We start from the raw sequence: 16,050 nt of genomic DNA, 5'->3' as shown, positions 1-16,050 counted from the left end.
TCTAATGCTTTGAAAATACAAAAATAATAAAGTCCAGTTCTTACAGTGCATTTGAAGTGTTACTTAATTTAAAATATTTAAAGTGAGATGGTGTAGTGAGATGAAAATATCACTGGACTAGGAGGAAAACATGTTAGATTCTAGATAAATGTCTTTTAGAACTCTAATTTTGGGCAGGTGACTGTCCATGTTTAAAGAAGTTATTTCAAAGGCTTTACATCTATGTAATTTACATTGTTTACATAAAGATATACCTATTTGTCAAGCTCAGCACAATCTGTAACTTTTTACCTGTATTCAGTGCCAGGGCAAAATTGTGCAAGAGGTGAAGTTTATATTTGAATATCCGTTTTCCCATATTAATGACACTTTGCCTGTCTACTCTTCCACATGCCACATGAATTGAATCATCTTTTTTAAGTACTTTAATTCCCGTAGCCTCAAATTTTATTGCTGCTATGGATGTCTCCATGAAGTTTGCCCATTAAGGTACATCAAAATTGTCTCTTCCCCCCCAGGCTCAAAATAATCTGACAGATACCATAATGGGATTGGACATGACAGCTAATTTTCAGCTAGTTGCTGTAGCAGTTTAATCTTGATCCTTTGAACATGATGTCTTTACTGCCTGGTCCATTGGTGATTAAGTAGCAATTTTTAAACCTATTGTGAACAGACAGGACCCTATCCAGTGGAAGGAGAACTTAATAAAGGTAGTGCTCAAATGTACATCTAGGATTATCCTGGTAACAATGATACATTCCATTGTTTTAATAACTAAAACCTTCCTACAGTGAAAACTTTGAAATTTATTCATAAAGCTTACTTTTTAGCAAAACTGATCTGTTCAACAAATATTTATTCAGTGCCTGTCATATGCCAGCCACCATACAAGGCACTGGAGATATGGTATCCCCAAAGGGACATAATTCCTTATCCTTAAGGAGTGCTGGAATGGTCTGTAATACCTTAGTAAAGCTTTCAGCAGATGACCCAGAGGTGGACATATAATGCACATTTTTGTTTGGCAAAAAGGGGGTTTGGTCTGTCAGATTTCTTCAATTCTACAATTGGTGTCTTTCTGTAATTCTAGTGTAACTGTTTAATCCAGCAACATTATATAAGTAATCACTTCATTGTTTTAAAGGAGTAAAAATTCCCAAGTATGTAATATTCTAGTTTTCTTTTTGTATAAGTAATTAAAATAGACTTTTAAAATTAAATATTGACTTCTAAAATAGTTTTATTGGGGTACAATTAAAACAGGTGCCTGAGCTAATTCACAGAAAAGGAAACTTCTGTGTAAAAATCAATGATTTCTGAAATGCTCTATTAAACTACAGATTCAAGGAACACTGGGTAGGATATTAAGACTTATGCAATACCTTTTGTTTCTACACAGAGAAGGAAATGGACAATTCAGGAATTGCAGTATTCAGGATGCTTAGGACTCCTGAATTTCTTGATGTAGCTGGGCAAATTTTTTTAAGGTAGTGGTAATTATCCTCTTATTATGTTTGAATGGTTTAACACTGTTTTGTAAAGATTTTAAGAGGACAGACTTCTAGAAATAAACGTAAATGTTACCTAATTACTACAGCCTTAAAGATAAAAATTCTTGAAGTTGGAAAATAGTGCTAAATTAGTCTTAGACATTAACGTTTGTGGGAAGAATATAGCAGACATATGTAGTATAATTTGAGTGAATGTTCTCAATTAGGAATTCTAGGCTCTATTAACTGAGTCACACTGCATAGGAATTTAGACCTGACTTTTATAGGTTATCAAAAATCTTTGCCACCATTGCACAATTTTGTCCTTATACAAACATTGTGAGGCATGTTAAGTTACAGTTTGCACAACTTCATCTCATTTTTATTCTAGTGATTTTTTTTAATCTTCTAACCATTTTTCCCCCAAACAATACACACACACACACACACACACACACACACACACACACACACACACACACACATACACACATATTTAGGGGGTTTATTTTGTATACAGTAAAAATTATCTGAAATAATTTCCCATTTGTCAAAAAAATTATAATTTCTTGATAAATGTTTTAAGAACCTAGCAGTTATTTTAAAGCTGAATTTATTAATAACTTCTATGTTACTATTGGGTAGCATGAATTCTACATTGAGACAGTGATTAACTTAAAACTGGTAGCTGTGAAATTGTCAATGAAAATTATTTCTTTCTAAAGACATATTAGTTCTTGAAGAATAGTCATAGCTAGTTTAAGATTTGTGTTTTAGTTTAATAGTTTAAAGTGCCTGTTTGGGATGATGATAGGCATTTTAGATGAATTAGGAAAAACAAAGTTATTACTGCAGAAATGTCAATTTCAGAAGGTCCACCCCTGCCACCCCAGTAGAGCAAAATGGGTTATATAATGTTTCATCTGAAAAGTTTCCAGTTCCACTGTCTTGTGTTTTCATGTTGAAAATACTTTTGCATTTTTCCTTTGAGTGCCAATTTCTTACTATTTCTTAATGTAACATGTTTACCTGGAATGTATTTTAACTATTTTTGTATAGTGTAAACTGAAACATGCACATTTTGTACATTGTGCTTTTTTTGTGGGACATATGCAGTGTGATCCAGTTGTTTTCCATCATTTGGTTGCGCTGACCTAGGAATGTTGGTCATATCAAATGTTAAATTTAAAAATGACCACTCTTTTAATTAAAATTAACTTTTAAATGTTTATAGGAGTATGTGCTGTGAAGTGATCTGAAATTTGTAATATTTTTGTCATGAACTGTACTGCTCCTAATTATTGTAATGTAATAAAAAATAGTTATGGTGACTATGGTAGTGTGTCTTTCTTATTTCTTTGTAATCTTCCCCCACCACCTTCTTCTCTTTTTGCAGTGCTGAGGATCAAGCCCTGGGCCTCATGTGTTAGGCAAATGCTTTACCACTGAGCTATATCACAACTCCTGACAATGTGTATTTCTTCATGGACATTCTAAACATTTGCTCCACAATTGATATGGAATATTTTATAAGCTGTAGATACTAATATATACCAGTGGATCCTTTTTATAGCTTTTACAAGTTATTAATGTTCTTTGTTTATAGAAGTTGCTAGAAAATTATGTAATGTTTGAACTTAAATTCATATTAGGGTTAGGCCCACTGCCATGTTAATTCGCGTAGAAGTAGATGCAAAACAAATCTGCTTTATGACAAAAAAGAATGTTGTTATTTGTGAAAGAAGGTAATTGATCCACAACAAATGATTTAAGGCCCAAGGGAGTTAACAGCAAAGTTAATGATGGAAATAACTGAATTTATGTAATGCCCATCACTGGGAGGCTATTTCAAGGTCAGAAGTATCATATCTGTTATTTCTAGAACTGCGTTTAAATCATTACTGGGGGCTATTTTTTAATTATCCTTTAATATGTGCTTTAATGTATCAATAATAAAGGTACTCCAAAAGTTAAGGGGAATGAATATGTAAGAAATTATTTTGCTTATTAAATGGTATTCTCTTGTCAGTCAGCATAAGGGAGAAATTGGCTAAAAGTAATAGACTATAAAACCTATTAAGTTAGAAAACTATTTTATTTCTTGGAAAATTGGGTTCTTAATTTATAATTGGTAGTATAACTAAATTGTTATTTTAATAAAAATTGAGCATAAAAGATTGTGGATACAGCTCTTAGTTAAAAGGGTTGAAACACTAATTTTGGTTCAGCAGGACAGCTCAGGTATTTTTTATACATGTATGTCTTGCAATTCTAGCTTAAAATATTTGGTATACACAAACAGCTGGTACTGATTTTTCAGCTGATTTGTAGTACTAACGATCATTTAGTTTTGTCAATATCTGAATAATAGCGTTGTTTCATAGCTCTGTATTTCCTAAGGAAGTATAAGGCTTCTAGCTCTTTCATGACAAATTCGCCTCGTTCAATAAGTTCTTTGATCTTCTCTGGATCCTTCACATCTTTGTTTTTAAGGAAAACATTCTTCAAACGCCTTTTAAAATAGTCTGCTCCTTTTGGATAGTCCCGTCCAAGATACAGCAGCTTGAAAAAGAAAAATTATATATTTCCAAACAATCCAGGTTATATGATAACATTTATAAAACTGGCAACATAATTACTTACATTTTTATAAAGATTCAGTACTTCTCCTCTTAAAGAATTGGCCATTTTCATTTAATATGGAAATTAATCCACTTTTATACATAACATACCTAAAGAAAAGGAAATTTTTTTTACAAATGACTCCACTGTAATTTTAAATAAGACAGACCTTGTACACTGGGAAAATGGTAACTTTTTTAACATTTTGATAAGTAGCACTTGTGTTCAAGGTGCTGAGATATAGCTATGAACATGTCAGGTAAGATAATGTACTCTTACCAGGTAAGATAAAACTACTCCTAAGGGAGATTTAATAAACACACAAGAACTTGGTGACAGGTTCTACAAAGGAGAGAGGATAATGAGAAAACAGATTATAAGTACATAGCTCTACCTCTTTTTACTACACAGTGGAATGAGAACTAGATTTTAATCCCACCTGCATAATATGTTGAACAGGTTACTTCTGAGCTTCGGTTTCCTTATCAAAAGGAAAATTCTTTTTACCCTGTTCTCAAGGCAAGGCCAGATCTATTTGGAGGATATTAAGAGTCCTGATCAAATCAGGACTCTATCCAAGAAGGGTATTCTCCAGAGGAAGGTTAAAAACTAAAAGAAACTGGGTATGTGAGTAAAACAGGTTGGTAGTGAATAGTAGATAAGCAATATGTTAGATGGTTAAAAGGCCTCCAAGGGTGGTCATGAGGAGTAAGCAATATCCAGTAATTACATGCAAAATGCTTCTCTGTGTAATCTTACTGCTACTAAGGAGAAGCTCTTTAAAGGCACCATTTATAGCCTAAACACAAAATAATTCCCACTAGTTAAGGCTATTGGAATTAAGTCATAAAATCCCTATAACATTGCATCATATCAGATGGACATAATTCCAAGATTTTCTTTTGTGGTTTCAATTTTGATCACTGGATAAAGTGGTGTTATTCAAGGTTACTTCTCCAAGGTACCTAGTTTTTGTCTTTCAGTGGACAATGGTATTTAGAAACTACTGCTTAGATGAAAAATCTTAGAAACCAAGATATAGGAGCTACAAGTGCTATTACAGTGGGTTTGTCTACTCCTAGAACCTCTTAAGTGGGCAAAGTTGGAAATGTATATACATACAGATTTAAGTGTGGTATGTGTATACATATACAATTATTTTTACACTGATCTCTATATAACCTGATAACATTAAATTCCAACACTAAAGGGTTTGTTTTCATTTTAGTTTTTCCCTTTACATAGTTTTAACACTCTTGTCTACCAATGAGAAATCTGGTTCTCATTATCCTCAATAAATTTGCTTTGTGGATCATCATCCCTCCACCCACTAGGCAATCAAATTCTTCTGTCACCACTCAGCACACACTATTCTGAGCTCTGCCACCTAGTGCCACCATCCCACATTTGGCTCTCCCCATTCCTTTCTCCTCTCTGAGGCTCAGACAACTTAGACGCTGTGCCACTTCCCCCTTCCTAGAAGTTTCACCTTGTTCCAAATCCAACAACCTGTGCCACCACCATCTCTATCCAAAGAAATGTTCTCCTCACTTCATGGTAGGCTGTTATACACAAATCCCTCCTACCCCCAGAGAACTTTTTCATTCCTTAAAGCTCCAATACCCTTTGCTGGGTTACTACCTTACCAACCCCTTATCTCTCTTCCCCTTCCTTAAGATGCCCACTTAATGTCTTTTGGACTAAATTATTCTGAAGGTCACACAGGAAGCAACTTGTTTTAAGTTTTTTTTGTACATAAGTTAATTTTATAGTTAACTAGCAGAAAGTGTAAATTAAAATTATAGCACCATATTCAGTTAAAAATAATTGTGCTAAATAAGTCTTCCCATTACTTTTCTTTTAGTTCAGTCCTAAAGACTGATTCTCATTAAGACTTCACCTGTCCCCCACTTGACATTTAGACATTTTTGACAAAATTTACATCTTTCATAATTTGAAAGGCAGGGCGTTGGTGCTTTCCTGCATTTTTGTCTTATATTTTTATATCTATTATACTTAGGGAAAAAATGCATAAAATGCAAATTTTAAAAAGTCATTCAGGTTATGAAATAATAACATCTTAGAAGACTTATGTTCCTCTCTAACTGCATCTTTCTCCATCTCTACCACGATAACCACTAATGACTTGCAAATTACTCTTGCTTTATAGTTTTCCCAACCATGAACACTTCCCTAAATAATATATTTAGTTTTGACAATTATAGCAGAAAGCATGAATCTGAGTAAGGACAGAGGAAATAATCCTGTTACTAACTGATAGCCCAGAAGTCCTAATCTGGCTTTACCTTCCCAGGATTTAAGGGTCCCTTCTGAAGTAGTTAACAATGTCATGAGTGAATCTTCAGCTCTCCATAACTGAAGACTGTGGAAATCAGGTGTAAAACTGACACTTGATTTCTGGCTATTACATAGGATAGGGAAGAAAAGACTATTATTTGCTTTAAGTTCACCAAAGCCCAACAACAGCTTCCAGGAACAGGTTGAAGCAAAAGGCAAAATGAGTGTCCTTAGTTCAATCAGTGAGCAGAGGAGAGAGCAGATATTTCATTTCCATGTGATCAAGACAAGGCAAGTACTGGTAAGAATCTGCCAGACTTGCCTGGGTATAATGTCCTCATAAAAAGAGGGTTCAATGGCAGAAGAAATCTTGGTAGACAGCTCTCAATCTGAGTTTGATTCTGGATTGGTTGCTCCAAATCAAGAGGCACAACTATTGTGCTAGTATGTAATTTAGCCATCCTAGAAATTCCTTTGTCTTCTATTTTGACTATCCTACTTTCCATATTCCAAAGTGTCCCCTTTTCTGATTTTATTCTTGTTTTGGTAGAGCAAATCCTTTAAAACTAAGGGCATACAGGGGGCAAATAAGACTGTCTAAAAATGAGTAGGCACTTTTATATTTGGTTGCTAGTTTGGTTGGGTATAGAATTATAAGCTGGGAACAACTTTTCTTTCAACATTTTGAAGCAATTGCTCACCTGTAGTTTTACTTCCAGCACTGCTATTAAGAAATTCAAAGCAGTCTGGATAATGATCGTTTATTTATACATGATGTATTTTTTTCCTCTCCTCAGAAACTTGAGACTTCTTTGAAGATTTTGAAATTTTATGATAATGTGTTAACATGGGTTTATTTTCTTTCACTGTGATACACTTGGCCTTTGCAATCTAGATACTTTGAAGCTTGTGGAAATTGATTTTGTTACTGGTTTCCTGCCCCTGTCCTCCATTTCCCCTTTTCACCTTTCCTGGAACTCCTATTTATTTGGGTATGTGAAATTCCAAATAAGGCCTCTTTTTTTCTTTTCTTTTTACTCCATTTTCTGAGAGATTTTCTCATCATAAACTTCCAAGTATTCTATCAAGTTTTTTCCTTTCTGCTATAACCTCTAAGCACTCTTTTATTATTAATTTTTTTCAGTCTCCTGTTTTAAGAACACAGGTGTTTTTTAAATTACATGATATATGTATCTCTGAAAAACTTTCATCTTGCAAAAACATTAAAAATAAGAGGCTATGGGATATACAGGTTTGAATCAGATACCTCAAATTCTACACAACTGAAACCAGAACACTATTCAAAATCAGAAATGGTATCTGGGCAGTTAATTTGAACCCCTTAGATCTCTCTCAGCATAGCAAGAGACAACAGAGATGTTAAAAATACTAAAAAATAATATAATAGTCTGAGGATGGGAATAGAGGGCTGGAGACCAGGGTGGGAATCAAAGATGAATGAGGCAGTCATTGGGGATGATGGATATGTTTATTTTGATCATGGTAATGGTTTCATAGTTGTATACATATCTATCAAATTAATGCCAGTTTTGCCTTAGTAAAACAGAAATGCTGGTAAGACACTAAGATACATATGTATGCAGAGATCTAGCCAAATTATCAGGATGCCAATTAGTATGGTAGGTGTTCAACGTGCCTCCATTCAGCAGCTACACATATCTTGGGGTATACATCCCTGGGGAGGAAGTACTGGGTATAAGCTCTTATTTTATAATTTAAAATAGTATATCTAAAACGTACCTGCTGCCAGTGTAGCGGCTAAGCAAAACCCGTTCCTTGCTGATGTTAATATATCTGTTATTCTGGCTCCTCTTTAGGAGGGAAGACTCACATAGGAATCAAAATTACTTCCACACTAATACTTACAAAATTCTCTTATTAGTGGTTTATGAGCTAACTCACATAATAAACATATAATGAAAGTCAAACATTTTCCCCTCTTTGAGTTCACTGTTAGCTTTGTTGAAATTTTGTTTTACTCCAAATTGTGCTTTTCCTCCCTGACTTTTTATTTCTATCATTCTGAGCTTTCTTCCAAAAATTCTGGTGATCTTTTTCTGTTCATTCTTTAGGAACAAAATGTCTTTTAGATCTGCATCTATGGTTGAATGGTTACTGGGGACCCTCTGATGTTAGTATCCTGGATTGTTTCTCTTGGGCTGCTCAGTTCCCCAGAGCCGTCTACCAATCTCTGAGGATCAGCCTACTGAACCTTTAAAAGAAAGAGTAATAAGGGTCTTGCATTTAGCATTATGTATACCTAAACTCTACCGCTACTCATGTATTATAGTATGCTTGAGGATGCCCTAGCATTGCTTTGCCAGAAATAAACCTCCAGTCTTCTGTGGAAATGAGTATAGTTACTTAGAGGTGTCTTTCAAATTGCTTTCACTTAGTCCTCTTTAATTTTCATTCTTTATCTCCAATTCCAGGGCCCCTGTTCCAGTGTCTTTTAAGAATACTGTGGTGATGAAAATTGGGCTTTTCTAGTGTGCTAGGTCACATTTATTCATTGTTTTCCAGTGTCTACAGTTTTACTGCTGTCAAAATCTCTCCAAATTTCCAATTAATTTTTATACCCCTTTAGGAAGATACAGAATTCTGGAAGGGAGTGAAATCAGGGTATATTTAACTCAGCATAACAACAACTAAAGTATTCAATTAAAAACTTTTTGGGGGCAGGGTCATTACCAGAATGATCTATTCTTAAGAATGTTACAGAACCATTTGGTTTTCAAATAATTCAAAATTAAATGGACAGATATAATTTCAAATTGCAAGTACAGACTGTTTAATGCCTGGCAAAGAAAATGTCTTCTATACAAGTGAGTTGTGGATACATATATTTAGAAGGGTAGGTAGATGCTACACCTGTCTGATGGTAAACAGATACTGGGAGTAGACCTTCTTACCATTTACAAAACCTGTACAAAGAGTACTAGAAGATGATAAAGCTCATGAGTATAATCCCTTATGGCATAGTGACTTGTATTAACAGAGACCAACATTTTGGAATCCAACACCTCTATGCAATTCCTCTTCCCAGGAAAGGAGGTTAATAGAGAACTTGAGAAAATTCTTTCCCCTAGAGTCCTACCACTTTAAAGTAACTTGGGATTACCATTATACCTCCTTTGCTCCATCAGTCCATAAGAGTTGGCTAAGGTTTTGTATTAAATGTTAGTAGTGTTGTTTAATTCAAAACAAAAGCATACTTCAATACCAAATATCTATATTGAGCTGAACAGGGCTCGCAATGAAGTCAACAGTGAAAACAACAGATGTTTTTTATCTAGCTACCAGCATTTGGAGGGAGGTGAGATGTAATAACTACTGCACACTAAGACTTCTGTTAAATGGGGGTTATAATGCTTACCCACAAAGGCTAGTTCTGTCAGTACTACTTTTTTTAAAAAATTAATAATACATTTCATCAACGACTTTGGAAGGTATAGAACATTCTAAAATTAGAATTCAGGGATGAGAAATAGTGCAATAGTTTTAAAGTACTTCAGGCTTGTCATGATAAAACAGGGTTTAGACAGGTCCTAAAATCACAGAGAAAAATTGGAGCTTTATAAAAATAAGTGTCACTTAATTTCTTCTCATTTCTTGTTGGTTTGGGGTGCCAGTGTTTCTTCATGTGTGGAGGGGACTGAAATTATGAAGGTTGTGCTGTTAGTTAACACAATTAAGTGTGTGACCTTGGGCAAATAACTCTTGCTGGGCCTCAGCAGTCTTCAACTGTTAGGAGTATTTTGCCCACCAACTGCTTCAAGTCATTTCCAGTTCTTGTTTAGGGCTGCCCTTAGGGAAGGGGAAACGTACTTTGCACGGAAAGTAAACAGAACCATGAGCAGAGAGAAGATTCTGGACTACATTCATCTCAAAGTAACCAACCCTCTTGGAATCGATTGTTCCTATCCAAATTTCCAAATGAGCTGCGTCCCCTGGGTGGCCTAAACTCTGGTGGCCCAGGTAGCCTACTAGGGTGCCTGTCGCTTGACCCAATTGCGTGCCGCTCCCTTCCTTCTCGAACCCCTCCCAGAAAGATTCGCCCCGACACACTTTAGGCAAGAAGACTGTCAGCGTCGGAAGACGCTCGGAGACCCCTTCCCACACCCAGGGGTTCTTGCCCAGTCATACTTCACCAACTCCAGACCCCAGAATCCGGAAAACAACAAAACGCCCTGGCGGCTGCACTCGGGCACCTTCCGGCACGCCACAGCCGTAAATGCCTCTGGCCGCTCCGACTTCCCGGCTCCTCCACCGCGATGCTGGGCGGGGTAGAGCTGAGGCAACCTGTCAGCGAAGGTGGGGGGGCGGGGGTGGGAAGGTCGGCGACCGGAAGTTCCCCTGCCGGAATGGGAGGGCCTGCGCTCCGCCTATGTTGCGCAAGTGGGCGGTGCCTGTCGCCTTGACAACCCGGCAGCGTTGGTTCACAACCGAGCTCCGGCTTTGCTGACTGTGAAGGTCGTGCTTGCCTCCTCATGGTGAGAGGGGAAAATAAGAGACATGGTTCAAAAGGCGAGCTTTAATTCAGCTTCATCAGTGTTGAGTGACGTGACAAGAGTCCGTCATATTTCAGAGAGGAGCGGGTCAGTTTAGGAAAGAATCCGTAGCCCGGGGAGGGTCCGTTTCTCCTGACTAGTGACCTTGGGGTCCTGTCCAGCAGACAGGTGGGAGTCCCAACTAGTTTCTGCAAACAGATGGTCAGAATGGTAACATGTCCTAATCTTACTTGTTGCTATACTTAAAACAGCTCCAACCTAATAACTTCCAATAATAGACATTCCTACTCATTTGCTTTCTTATTCCAATTTGGCAAATATGTATTTACATCTCTTCTGCAGTTAATTAAAAACTGATAAATCTATTGTGCTCTGAAAAGTTATTCTGTGTGGTATTTCTTAGGAGTATGAATTGTTTTATCATTCAATGTAGTCATCTGCATTAATTAAATATAATAAAGCTTCTCGTTTTGTTTTTGTGTACTCGGCTGTCAAGTCTTCACCAAGGAGACAAACCAACATGTAACTATGAGATGATCTCTTTTCCCATTTTCTTAAATGTGATTTCCATCAGGAGATCATCTATGATTAAAATCAGAGGAAGTGGAGAATATAATTACTTGGTTAATTATTTAATGGGAGGCAGATAAAACAAAGTAACTTCAGGACAACTTTATAACTAACAATTGGAGAGTCTAAAGTGGAGTAACACAAAGTTGGAAATGATTAAATTGGGGGAAGGGAGATAGGAAAGAGTTGGATTTTTCAACCTGTTTAAAATATAAATGTGAGTTTCCACAAGTGGTGGGAAGAAATAGTGGAGAGCACTTCTGGCAGAATACAAATGGGTAAGCCAATTTAAAACTATTGGTAAATTGGGAGAACAAAAAGAACCTATTTGTTCCTTTTGCATGCATAGTGAAGTTTCTTCTTAGATCCTTCTAGCAATATTTCTCAAAGTGTGGCTCTGGAGCTTTTATGTTAATAAACCTGTAGTACTTGTTAAAAATGTAGATTACAAAAACCACTCAACTCCAAATATGTTGTATTGGGTGCCATGAAGTACTACAAACTGAGTAGCTTAAACAGTAGAAATTTGTTGTCTCACGGTTACAGAGACTGAAACTCTAAGATCATCAGAGGGGGCTATACTTTCTCTAAAGACCCTAAAGAGGGATTTATTCAGACCTTTCTTCTAGCTTCTAGTAGTTCCTTGATCTGTAGCAACATAACTTCATTTTTCACATGATATTCTCCCTGTATGAGTGTCCAAGTTTCCTCTTTTTATAACACCAATCTTATTCCAGTATGTCTTCATCTTAATTTAACAAGTCAGCAGTGACCATATTTCCAAGTAGGTCAAATTCTGAGATACAAGGGATTAGGACTTCCTCATATGAATTTCCAGAGGATACTATTCAATCCATCACATCTACTGAATCATAATGTGGAAAGGGAATTAAGTGCAAGAATATGCATTTCTAAGAAAGATTACCAGATGATTTTTATGCCCTCTGAACTTTGAGAACTACTTTACTGCATAATGGCTCTTATGATTTACAGGAGGAACTTAACCCTAACCTGTTTCATATTAGAAGCACTCACGAGAGATGACAATTTGCCCATGTTTAAAACAGGGCTACTCAAGAACAGGAGCAAGCCTATTTATATATTCTGCTATATAGTACTTTCTTCAAATTGAACATGTTACTATTAATTGATAGCAAATATTATAACAAAAATAGAACCCATTTGTAAAAACCACATGAGATCAATCTCTATTATTTTCTGTATGTTTCCAGCACCTCAGACTGCCTTATGTATAAAGCATTAATTAATATCTGGTGAATCAGTAAAATATATATACTTTTCAATAAGATGAAATCTAATGTATTAATTTTAACATTTATATTGTATAGTGATAATCTTATGGCTTGAACCAGTATTTCCCATGTATAATTTTTTCAAATATGTCAAGTATATAATCTTATAATCACATGATCTCCTTCAAATTCCTTACCAGAAATCTGATGGGTACATAGCCTTATCAATAACAAATAGTGTTATTGAAAATTCTTGTAATTATAAATCTTTATCGAAATATTGTACTTTCCAAAATAATGTCCAGAAAAGAATAGATCTCTTTAAAGCACACTGCTGAATAGAAACTTGAATCTTCATAGCTTTGCCTGCTTTGAATAACCAATTCCCTTTCAATAAAACCAATCCATCTTATTATACAGAAAGGTTATTTCTTTATGATATCATTTCTACACTTGCAAATTTGATATTAGTGCCAATAATTAGTCACTACCATTAATTCTGGAACCCTTTAAACTAGTATTTTCTTGACTGGCACTCAGTTTAGTGATAGAATATTTCATTAAATATGGATCCTTGATTAATTGTCATTAAAAATATTGTAAAAACTTATGTACAAAAGATACCCTTATGGATGAACTATCTTAGTTTTTCCTGTAGTACATGCTTATAGTTTTGTCCAAATTGTGTGTGTGTTTTTTTGTTTAACCTAAATTATTTTTTAAACAGCTTTTTAATTTAGGATAACTTTAGATTTACAGAAAAGTTGCAAAGATGATACAGAGAGTCCTCTTAAGCTCTTTACCAAACTTCTCCTAACTTTGACATCTTACATAATCATGGTACTTTTGTTAAAAGTGTCTGAATTATTTTTAAAATTTAACAATTCTTTTGTTTTCCAACCTCTAGGGTCCCAAAGAAAAAAAGGTATGTAGAAACTATTTTCTCAAAATAGTTTATTTTATGAGCACATTGTTCATTCAGAATTCTTATGGGATTTTAAACTAATTTCTAGTTTTATTATAGTGTATAAGATTACTATGCTTACTTTTTTATACATTAATGCTATTTAAATCATGGAATAATCCTTACAAACATATTTTAAATTTGACATAAAAAGATATTTCTAATTTTATAAAGATACTAAAAATATCCTTTATTTTTTATTGTGTCTAGATTTGAGGTTTTTTGTTACTTCTGCTGTAGAAAATTTTGTTTTTTTCTTTTTCCCAGAATAACACAAAAATTTATTTATAAAACCTGTTGTGACTTAAAAGTGAACCCCAAATTAACATGAATTTAAATGGATTAACACTTCCTCGTGTTTTTTTTTATTTTGTTGTAGTTTTTGTTTTTATTTTTTTTTTAGTACTGGGTTGAAATATGAGTCCAATAAAAGATGTACTCTTATGTGTCTATAATGCTCTTTTTTTCTCTTTACTTTTTGGATTTATACTTTAGTTTAAATCTCTTAACTGGCAGACCAGATTTAACCCATAAACATATTTTGTTTGCCCTGAAAGTGTGTTTTTTCCTTTTAAAAAATCAGTTGTTTTTGCACAAAAATCTGCTTTCCATCTTTTCATGAAATACTAGAATTCTGATAATATTGGGCATACAGTCCTATAAGGCAACAGTTGGTTTGTATCAATGACAGTTAACCCTTTTAGGGATGCAAAAAGTCTTCCGTTTGTCATAGTCTTGATCATGGACACATTCCTTGCTTTATTTACCTACCTGGTCCCAACAGGGATTTATTTAGGTTTGGAATGCATGCTTTAAGGCATTTCTTAAGAGTCATTTCTTCATATATTTTTCCACCATTCTGTCTTGCAGACTCAAATACAATTGAGTCTTCTACATCCATAGGTTCTGCATCCATGGAGTCAACCAACCACAATTTAGAAATCTATTTCTAAAAAATTGTGACTATATATAACAATTATACACTGTATATTTCAAAAGTTAGAAGAAATGACTTTGAATATTTCACTATAAATGATAAAAGTTTTTAAAAATTTTGTTGGTACAGAATATCTACAAACTTTTTTTCTGTCATTATTCCCTAAATAATACAGTATAACAACAATTTATGTAGTATTTATATTCTAGTAGGTATTATAAGTAATCTTGAGATAGTTTGAAGTATATGAGAGGATATGCTTAGGTGATATAGAAGTACTATGCTATTTTATATAAGGGGCATAAACATGCATTTGAAATGCTTAGGGGCCTGGGACCAATCACCAACTTTTATCAAAGAACAGTTGTATTCTTACAGCATATGCATTAGTACATACCTAAATTATAAATCATATCATTTTATTGGAATTATGTATTTGTATCAGTGAGCTGTTAGAAGTTGGGTGCATTTCACTTATTTTTATATCTATAACATTTAGTATAGTGCCTGGCACTTGTAGAAATTTAATCAATGGTTATTGAATAAATATGTGAAACTCCATTTAACCTGCCAATACTTAAAAACATTTGGGTCCTTGACTATTTGGAAGAAAACCTTGCATAAATGTGCAATTGCTATTTATATAATTAAACATTTCTTCAAGAAATACTATTACCTGCCTTCTTTGTTTGCATTTGTCAGTTATTTGCCCCACTACCAACTTCATACTCTTTTACAGATTGTGAATATAACTGAACAAAATTAATGGAGGATCTGGAAAAGTTCTTAATAGGGAAGCATTCTGGAGGGTGCTATGTATCTCTTCAATCAGTCAGTGGTTTAGTGGACTTTTCTTTTTGGTCCAATTCTGAAACCTTAGAGGAATTATTTTAAGTCTGAAAATTCATTGTTTACTTTGGTGCTTAATCCTATGTCTTAGTCTGTTTTCTCTTGCTAATAATACAATACCAGAGAATGGATATGTTATAATGAAAAGACATTTACTTTGGCTCATGGTTTGATCCAAGATTGAACCCCAGTTTGGTGCAGATAATCTCATGGTGAGAAACAAGGAACGTTAGGACTTAGTAAATTGACTTTTATACCAGACCCACTCTTGAGATAATGCATTAATTCCTTAAGCTACTATCTCAATAATTATATGAATTGGTAAATCCACTGATGAAGTCAGAGCCCTACTCACTTCTTAAAGTTTCCACCTCTTAATAACTCAGCAGATTTAACATGAGTTTTAGAAGAACAATCCATATTGAAACACTAGCATAATGAATGCATGGGTGCTAAATAAATCTTTTGGATTATTTTGTTTATAGTATTATTTTTCTTAGAGATGGTCATATTCTTCCCATGAAATTTGAAA

General features: G+C 34.6%; 2 protein-coding genes across 10 annotated transcripts in view; one reads left to right on the top strand and one right to left on the bottom strand.

The window, feature by feature from the left end:
• Window positions 1-2,083: 2,083 nt before the first annotated feature.
• Window positions 2,084-10,779, bottom strand: ETFRF1 (electron transfer flavoprotein regulatory factor 1). Of its 3 annotated transcripts, XM_079139483.1 has the most exons (4): window positions 10,581-10,765; window positions 6,422-6,537; window positions 4,137-4,225; window positions 2,084-4,055 (listed from the first exon to the last, which is right to left on the bottom strand). In XM_079139483.1, the coding sequence occupies exons 3-4, from the start codon at window positions 4,185-4,187 to the stop codon at window positions 3,834-3,836; spliced, it is 273 nt and encodes a 90-aa protein (XP_078995609.1). In that variant the 5' UTR covers window positions 4,188-4,225; window positions 6,422-6,537; window positions 10,581-10,765; the 3' UTR covers window positions 2,084-3,833. The 3 variants fall into 3 exon arrangements, with proteins under 3 accessions (XP_078995609.1, XP_078995610.1, XP_078995608.1); XM_079139484.1 differs by lacking the exon at window positions 6,422-6,537 and having other exon boundaries at window positions 10,646-10,779; XM_079139482.1 differs by lacking the exon at window positions 6,422-6,537 and having other exon boundaries at window positions 10,581-10,763.
• A 53-nt stretch (window positions 10,780-10,832) lies between these two features.
• The window catches only part of DNAI7 (dynein axonemal intermediate chain 7), an 81,091-nt gene continuing 75,873 nt past the window's right edge, over window positions 10,833-16,050 (top strand). For 4 of the 7 annotated variants that reach the window (XM_079139356.1, XM_079139357.1, XM_079139355.1 and 1 more), the window contains exons 1-2: window positions 10,833-10,927; window positions 13,676-13,693. In XM_079139356.1, coding sequence (XP_078995482.1) covers window positions 10,925-10,927; window positions 13,676-13,693 — 21 coding nt within the window. In that variant the 5' untranslated portion in view covers window positions 10,833-10,924. Of the gene's footprint in view, window positions 11,794-13,675; window positions 13,694-16,050 lie in introns of all 7 variants that reach the window. The other 3 variants (XM_079139351.1, XM_079139350.1, XM_079139353.1) reach the window with 3 other exon arrangements.

This window comes from Sciurus vulgaris (genome assembly GCF_902686455.1).
Source record: "Sciurus vulgaris genome assembly, chromosome: 5".
Classification (NCBI taxonomy): domain Eukaryota; kingdom Metazoa; phylum Chordata; class Mammalia; order Rodentia; family Sciuridae; genus Sciurus; species Sciurus vulgaris.
Note: the sequence above shows the minus strand (reverse complement) of the source record. Positions and strands in the feature narration are given on the sequence as shown.